The following is a 7,775-nucleotide window of genomic DNA, read 5'->3' as shown; positions in this document are numbered from 1 at the left end:
TTCCACATTATAATAATAAAAACTAGGAGGAGACTAAAACAAACAAACAACTACAACTACAACAACCAGCTTTTCCCACAGTGGAAAAGTAAATATAACCTTAGGAGTAGCCTGAAATTTATTTTTAAATATTTTTAAGATAAACGTTTTTGTTAGAAAACCATATATTTTATATTACTAAGAAATAACAGGCAACGTTTTATGAACTTCTAAAAAGTCTAGTTACTTGTATTTATCTATTAAGTCATCTCTTTATGAAGTAGAACATGATCACACCTCTTGTATCTACCCAAGTTTGTATGCTTTGGTTGTTTTATGTTTGCTATTTCCTTGCTTAATTTTTACAATATTTGATACATAATAGTATCTTTAAGTCCATCTATGGTTTCACAGAATTTGTTTGAACTTCATAAAAATGTACCATACTTTTTGCACTGTCCTTGTTTTACTTCTCTATTAGCTTTCCAAGTTTTATTCACTTTAGAGTGTGTAGCTATCATTTATTTTTACTCCTCCATAATGCTATGTTTACAAATTTGTATTTATCTGTACTTTTAAAAATATCTTAATTATATACCATTTCTCATCTCACGTAACACTCATGTTACTTCTACACTTATCAGATATTATGTAACGGAAAACCACAACTCAGCAACAATAGAACACCGTTTTTCAAAATTAAATGGCTTACCAGAATTCTTTAATTCTATCCTTTATTTGTATTAGATGACCCTTTATTCTGGTATTTGGCATTGTTCATATGGAGGAAAGCTTATAAGTTGATATTCCATAAATAGAAGTATTTATAATGATTGATTAATTATTTTCATTTAGAATGCATAGAATATGGTTGATTTAATATTTCTTTCTTACTCTCTGCCTGGAACATAGTGCTATCTATACAATAGCCACTAAAATATTAAGTTAATTACCTAGACTTTAAACTGCATATTAATAGGAATAGCATACAGAACTCTTCTCAGATTGGGACACCTGGGTGGCTCAGTCAGTTAAACGCCTGAGCCTTTAGCTCGGGTCATGATCTTAGGGTCCTGGGACTCAGTTCTGCAACAGATTTCCTGCTTAGCCGGGAGTTTGCTTCTCCCTCATCCTGCTGCTCCCCCTGCTTGTGCTCTCTCTCACTCTCTCTCTTACAAATAAATAAAATTAAAAAAATAAATTCTTCTCAGATAGCTAATATAGAATATCGTCTTTGTATTCATCAAAGGGAAAGTGCCATATAATAATGAAATCCAGACTACTTCAAATTCACTTTTTAACCAGTAAGAAAGTACTGGAAACAAGCCAAAAATGTCTTCAATGAATTAAAGAAATAGATTGATTTTCAATATCTTAATGTTTCTAATGTTAAATTGCAAGATTTTTATACTAGATATCAGTGTAAATATTCATTATACAAGGATATTCTAAAAATAAACCCGAGAAAACTACTTGATATATATGATGACAAAAACGAGTTTGACCAATGTCAGTTTGGGTAAAATTTACAACACCTACCACCTGAAACTCTTGTTCTATATGGTGCCATCTTGTGATGCTGGGCAGCGGCAGTGAGCCACAGCTCCCAGTCAGCTAGAAGATTACAGGGGTGAACACCTGATATTCTTACAAGCATTCTATATATAGAATATATATATAGAATATATATATTCTTCTTTTTTTAGTGTAATATTTAATAAATTGCATGTGATATTTGATACTTTGTTATAAAATAGGCTTTGCTTAAGATGATTTTGCCCAAATGCAGGCAAATGTAAGTGTTCTGAGTATGTTTAAATAAGCTTAAGGTAAGCTATGATATTTGATTGTTTAGGGGTATTAAATGCATTTTCAATTTTTTATGTGTTTCTCTGTACATAGCCCCCTTGTAAGCTGAGGAACATCTCTATATGTATATGTAGCCTTGGTATGGCTTACATATTATTGGCATGAAACATCTAGAACAGTACGTGTGCCATAGAATTGTCTACAACATCAAACAAGTTTCTTGAAAACTTGTGCCAAAGGGGTTATGTCTTTAAGGATTCTTATTTCAGAAGGGTTCTCTCAAACGTAAGATTTTTCAGAAGTTAAGTGAAAATCTGACCAAACTAAACATTTTTCCATTTTCCCTAGTGAGCAAAGATAGCTAAAATCTATCTGCCATTTTCAACACTGTACTCAACGATTGTAATTCTAATTTAAGAACAGATTATTTATATCAAAACCACATGTTGGCCTAATCTTATACAATATTCATAAGTCACACTCAGACCCTTGGACACTTTTATTTGTTGAGTCTATATGGTACTACGGACATTCATCTTTTTTGACCTCATAGCTTCATGTATGTCTATACTTTTGAAAATACATGCATCATAGTTCCATTGTAAAATGTCTGGGTTATAAAATGTGCTATGCTATCAAAATGGTAATAAGAACATACAAATGACCTGATGTAATGAACTGGACCAGATTGCCAGATATCACATTTCATACCAGAAAGATTCAGTGGTAAGTTTTAAAATGGCCAGCTATACATTGACTGAATTATAACTCATTTAACTTCTTTCTTTGTGTACAGTATTATACATTAGTCAGTATTATAGTAAATAAGTACTTTGGACAGATGTAAATATGCTGTAATAAAAAATGTTTTTCTTCTTTCTTTTAGTCCTTTTTACTTGTGAGACTAGCCAAAAATACCATGCCTCCCCCAAAATAATTTGCAATCAAAATTTATCTCTAAATGAATTTATTGCACAGAAAATATATATATATATATACACTTACAGTAGACATGTTCAAAAATAGTTACACAACAGCAGGGCCCTAAATGTAAGCAGTATAGTTGTTTTGTTTTGTTTTGTTTTTTTCTTTTATAAAAAAGAGGTTATGTGAAATATTGGGATTTTATTTCCAGGCCTAGTATTTCAAGACAGTTAACTACACTTACGGTGTCAACAGCCTCTTGTTGGCAGTACGATTTTATTGGCTCCATGGAATAACAGCAAGAATTTACTATTGCTTCTTTCTTTTATGACACACACAGAAAAAAAAAAAATTGACACATTTGCTCAAGACCAACCAGAATCATTTTAACCTATCAAAATTGATGGGAGGCCTTCACTGCCAAAGTCACTGCTGCGTTTTCACAATTCATTGCAGACAATCTGCTACTCCCATTATGATAAAGGAGAGAAGAGTCATAATCAGGGAAGAAAGCTAGATTAATACTTGAAATTATCATTGAATTATTTAGCCTGCTATAGGATTATTATTATTAGTGTCATTTGATAATTTCTCTCATTTTATTAAACACAACTGTGAGTAATTACGCTACCTAATATTTCTCTGTATTGGCTGACTAGCTAGCAAACATTCATGAAAATATCCATTAGCCACACATATAAAATGGTGCATTATGATGCTGTTGAATCAGAACATACCACTACCTGATCCTGTAGCTCTTTGAGGATTTGCAAATCAATTAATTCTATCTTTGTTGGATTCTTCCCATACAATTAGAAAATTTATAATCGAGTCCATGAACATTATTAGTTTTGCCATTTTAAACCAGCAATCACACTTTGATTTTTACAACAAAAGCAGAAATATAAACACACACATTTGGATCAGTTTTCTGTTAGTCTGTCTGGACTTCAAAATCCTATTCCTCAAGATGATGCACACCAAAGTTCTGGATTAAACAAGAAATTAGATGGCACCTGAACACTTGGTTTAATATTCTCAAAAGGACTATGCAACTTCTTTCTTACATTAAGACATTGTTTTACAAAGATCCACACTTTTATAATGTTAGTATTTTTAATAATCAATAAAGTCAATTAATCATGATTAAAAATCAAACATAAAAATTTCTACTTTTTGCTTTTGCCCCCTCCATTTAGAACTTATTTATAGCCTGATAATTCAAAGGTCCCTATGTTTATGAAAATCTGGACAGAAATAGCTCTAAGATCCCATTCAGAACTTGATATTAATCTAAGTCTTTTGGCTCCATTTATCCTGAGAGCAAAGAGTAGGACAAAGGATTTGAGTACTGTTAGTTTATCTGGGAGATTATCCAAGGTAGAAAAGAATGGGAAAGTGATACAGTGAAGAAGCAACTTTGTCAAAGAGGTACATTGTTGATATAATTGTTGTGGATAGAAAATGAAGGCTTGCTTTTACTGAAAGGTCCTGAGAAACTTCTTTAAGTTGTCCTCATGAAGACCTGAAAACTGACAATTTTACCTATGGTTCTTATTTCCACTTCACTGAGAGCTGTCCTCAGAGGACATTAACTCTCCTACACTTTCAGGTTGTGTTGGAGACATTCTAAAATGAGAGAGAGAACATGAGATGCTATCAGTGTTAAGTAACTGCAATTTCCCATGGAACTATCCACCACAGGTTTGGCTATAATCAGGAGTTGGGCCTTGATATCAGAGGGATTTGAGGCAGTATCATTTTAGGTTAATCATTATATCTGAAATTTCCAAAAACTTCAACTGATGAAACTTTGATTATAAATCTATAAATATAACAATAAATCTACAGTATTCAAATTATTTTCATAGAAATACACAAACAAAGCATCAATTGACTAATATTTAAATGTTACAAAATACTGAACTGAAAGAATTTGGTCATATAACAACGTGTAAGAAGTAGAACTTAGGTTTAGGTTAGAAGTCAGGATGCATTTGGGACTCAGTTAAGAAATTGAATGGAGGGACGCCTGGGTGGCTCAGTGGGTTAAGCCGCTGCCTTCGGCTCAGGTCATGATCCCAGGGTCCTGGGACCGAGCCCCAAATCAGGCTCTCTGCTCAGCAGGGAGCCTGCTTCCTCCTCTCTCTCTGCCTGCCTCTCTGCCTGCTTTTCATCCCTCTCTGTCAAATAAATAAATAAAATCTTAAAAAGAAATTGAATGGATGTCTGACTATCTTATAGGTTTGCTAAAAATCGGTGACTTTGTGTTCACGTGTGGCTATGCAGGAATTTTTAACTTTCTCTAAGAAGTTATTAGATTTGATTATATAATGGCAGTAAAGAATGGGGAAAAGCAAAGTACAAACCCCATAAAGACAAAGACACTGAGTATGAGAAAAGAGTAATAGATAAGAAGAATCAATGCATTTGAGGAAAATGGGAATTGAAATACACAATGATTGTTGATTTTTTTAGATGGAGAAAACAAAACTAGCTTGCAAGAAGGAAATATCAGAAGACATGCTGTGATGTGATACAGAATCCTGGAAAAGGCAGTAACGTGGAATAAAGGAGTAGGGAGAGCATATCAGGTAATTTGGATAGGAAGGAGTTAGGAGATAATTGCTTGATAAATTTTATATGGCCCACTTAAATGCACAGATTTCTCTTCTTTAATTTATATGGAGAACAGGGTGTCCTTTCTCTTCCCTTTCAGAGCACCCGAGGTGTACTCTTTCAGACTGAAAACCTAAAAAGCTCAGGACTCAGTTGCTTAAGCACAGCTGAGAGGACATATTTCAATTAAGATTTACAGTTTGCTGTAGGTAGTAGACTGTCAAAAGTGGTTTAACCATATTTTTCATTTAACAAGAAGACTACAGAGAGTGTTTTCTGGTGTTGGTTCAGAGTCTTAAGAAAGTCAAGTGAACTATCTTAGAGGTTTTCATGGCTTTTTATTCACAGTTGAAAAAATTGCTGTTGGAGTTCTCACTATTAAGCCCACATTTCTGGCAGAAAGATAGAGGTAAAAGAGAATGATATCGTAGGGCCGGGGAGGCACCAGCTGCCGCGCGGGGAGGAGGCCGAGGCCGCAGCTTGAGGGAGGCCCCGGCCCCTCTGCGCCTGTGTCTGGCCGAGCCGGTGTGAGACGAAGAGACAATCCTTCCCTGCCGCCCGGATAATCAAGAGTTTTGGCCGGACCTTTGAGCACACACCGAGAGAGTGAGGAGCCAGACGAAAAGCACAGACTATGGCGCTGAAACGGATTAATAAGGAACTTAGTGATTTGGCCCGTGACCCTCCAGCACAATGTTCTGCAGGTCCAGTTGGGGATGATATGTTTCATTGGCAAGCCACAATTATGGGACCTAATGACAGCCCATATCAAGGCGGTGTATTCTTTTTGACAATTCATTTTCCTACAGACTACCCCTTCAAACCACCTAAGGTTGCATTTACAACAAGAATTTATCATCCAAATATTAACAGTAATGGCAGCATTTGTCTCGATATTCTAAGATCACAGTGGTCTCCTGCTTTAACTATTTCTAAAGTTCTTTTATCCATTTGTTCACTGCTATGTGATCCAAACCCAGATGACCCCCTAGTGCCAGAGATTGCACGGATCTATAAAACAGACAGAGATAAGTACAACAGAATATCTCGGGAATGGACTCAGAAGTATGCCATGTGATGCTACCTTAAAGTCAGAATAACCTGCATTATAGCTGGAATAAACTTTAAATTACTGTTCCTTTTTTGATTTTTCTTATCCGGCTGCTCCCCTATCAGACCTCATCTTTTTTAATTTTATTTTTTGTTTACCTCCCTCCATTCATTCACATGCTCATCTGAGAAGACTTAAGTTCTTCCAGCTTTGGACAATAACTGCTTTTAGAAACTGTAAAGTAGTTACAAGAGAACAGTTGCCCAAGATTCAGAATTTTTTTAAAAATGGAGCATGTGTATTATGTGGCCAATGTCTTCACTCTAACTTGGTTATGAGACTAAAACCATTCCTCACTGCTCTAACATGCTGAAGAAATCATCTGAGGGGGAGGGAGATGGATGCTCAGTTGTCACATCAAAAGAAGCAGCATTATTCTAGCATCCAGTCTTTTTTTAAGCCTTCCACTGTTAGAGATTTGAGGTTACATGATATACTTTATGCTCATAACTGATGTGGCTGGAGAATTGGTATTGAATTTATAGTATCAGCAGAACAGAAAATGTGATGTATTTTATGCATGTCAATAAAGGAATGACCTGTTCTTGTTCTACAGAGAATGGAAATTGGAAGTCAAACACCCTTTGTATTCCAAAATAGGGTCTCAAACATTTTGTAATTCTCATTTAAATTGTTAGGAGGCTTGGAGCTATTAGTTAATCTATCTTCCAATACACTGTTTAATATAGCACTGAATAAATGATGCAAGTTGTCAATGGATGAGTGATCAACTAATAGCTCTGCTAGTAATTGATTTATTTTTCTTCAATAAAGTTGCATAAACCAATGAAAAAAAAAAAAAAAAAAAAAAGAGAATGATATCTTGTACGACTGATACTTTGTCATAAGGTTACAATGTAACTAGAAAAAGAGACAATAAAATATTTGATGTTGTTTTAAGTTTCCTTGTTGTCAATCCCTCAGTGCTTTCTGATATTAAAGGAAAGAGTAGATGGATATTGACCTGGCAACTATCAACACCTGTCAGTCTCTCTTGGATAACCAATATCTCTATAATCTCTTCTTCCCAGTAAAAAAAAATAAAATATATTCATAAACCACACTGTGCCATCTCAAGTTACTGCACCAAGATAAAATTACAATGATTTTCAGTTGTTCCAAATGGACAGAATAACCTTCCTTATGATATCATGTCTTATAAGATAGATAATTGGCATGCTACCAATATACCCAGATGTGACTGTGGAAGAGACAGGGAAAAAAATAATAATATTTATTTATTCCTTGGGTTGACCCTGTTTACACAGATGCATTACTATTAGAAAAGGTTGGTTTGGGACATTGGAATGAATTTACTTAATGGGTCTGTATG

At 34.6% G+C, this 7,775-nt stretch overlaps 1 protein-coding gene across 1 annotated transcript; it reads left to right on the top strand.

Annotated features, from left to right (window-relative positions):
- The first annotated feature begins 5,760 nt into the window (after positions 1-5,760).
- On the top strand, positions 5,761-6,995 carry LOC309857089 (ubiquitin-conjugating enzyme E2 D3). The gene has a single exon (XM_082749969.1). It carries the CDS (start codon positions 5,966-5,968, stop codon positions 6,407-6,409), a length of 444 nt encoding a protein of 147 aa, XP_082606095.1. The 5' UTR covers positions 5,761-5,965; the 3' UTR covers positions 6,410-6,995.
- The last annotated feature ends 780 nt before the right edge of the window (positions 6,996-7,775 follow it).

The sequence above is a fragment of the Mustela nivalis genome (assembly GCF_964662115.1).
Source record: "Mustela nivalis genome assembly, contig: HAP1_SCAFFOLD_335, whole genome shotgun sequence".
Classification (NCBI taxonomy): Eukaryota; Metazoa; Chordata; class Mammalia; order Carnivora; family Mustelidae; genus Mustela; species Mustela nivalis.
Note: the sequence above shows the minus strand (reverse complement) of the source record. Positions and strands in the feature narration are given on the sequence as shown.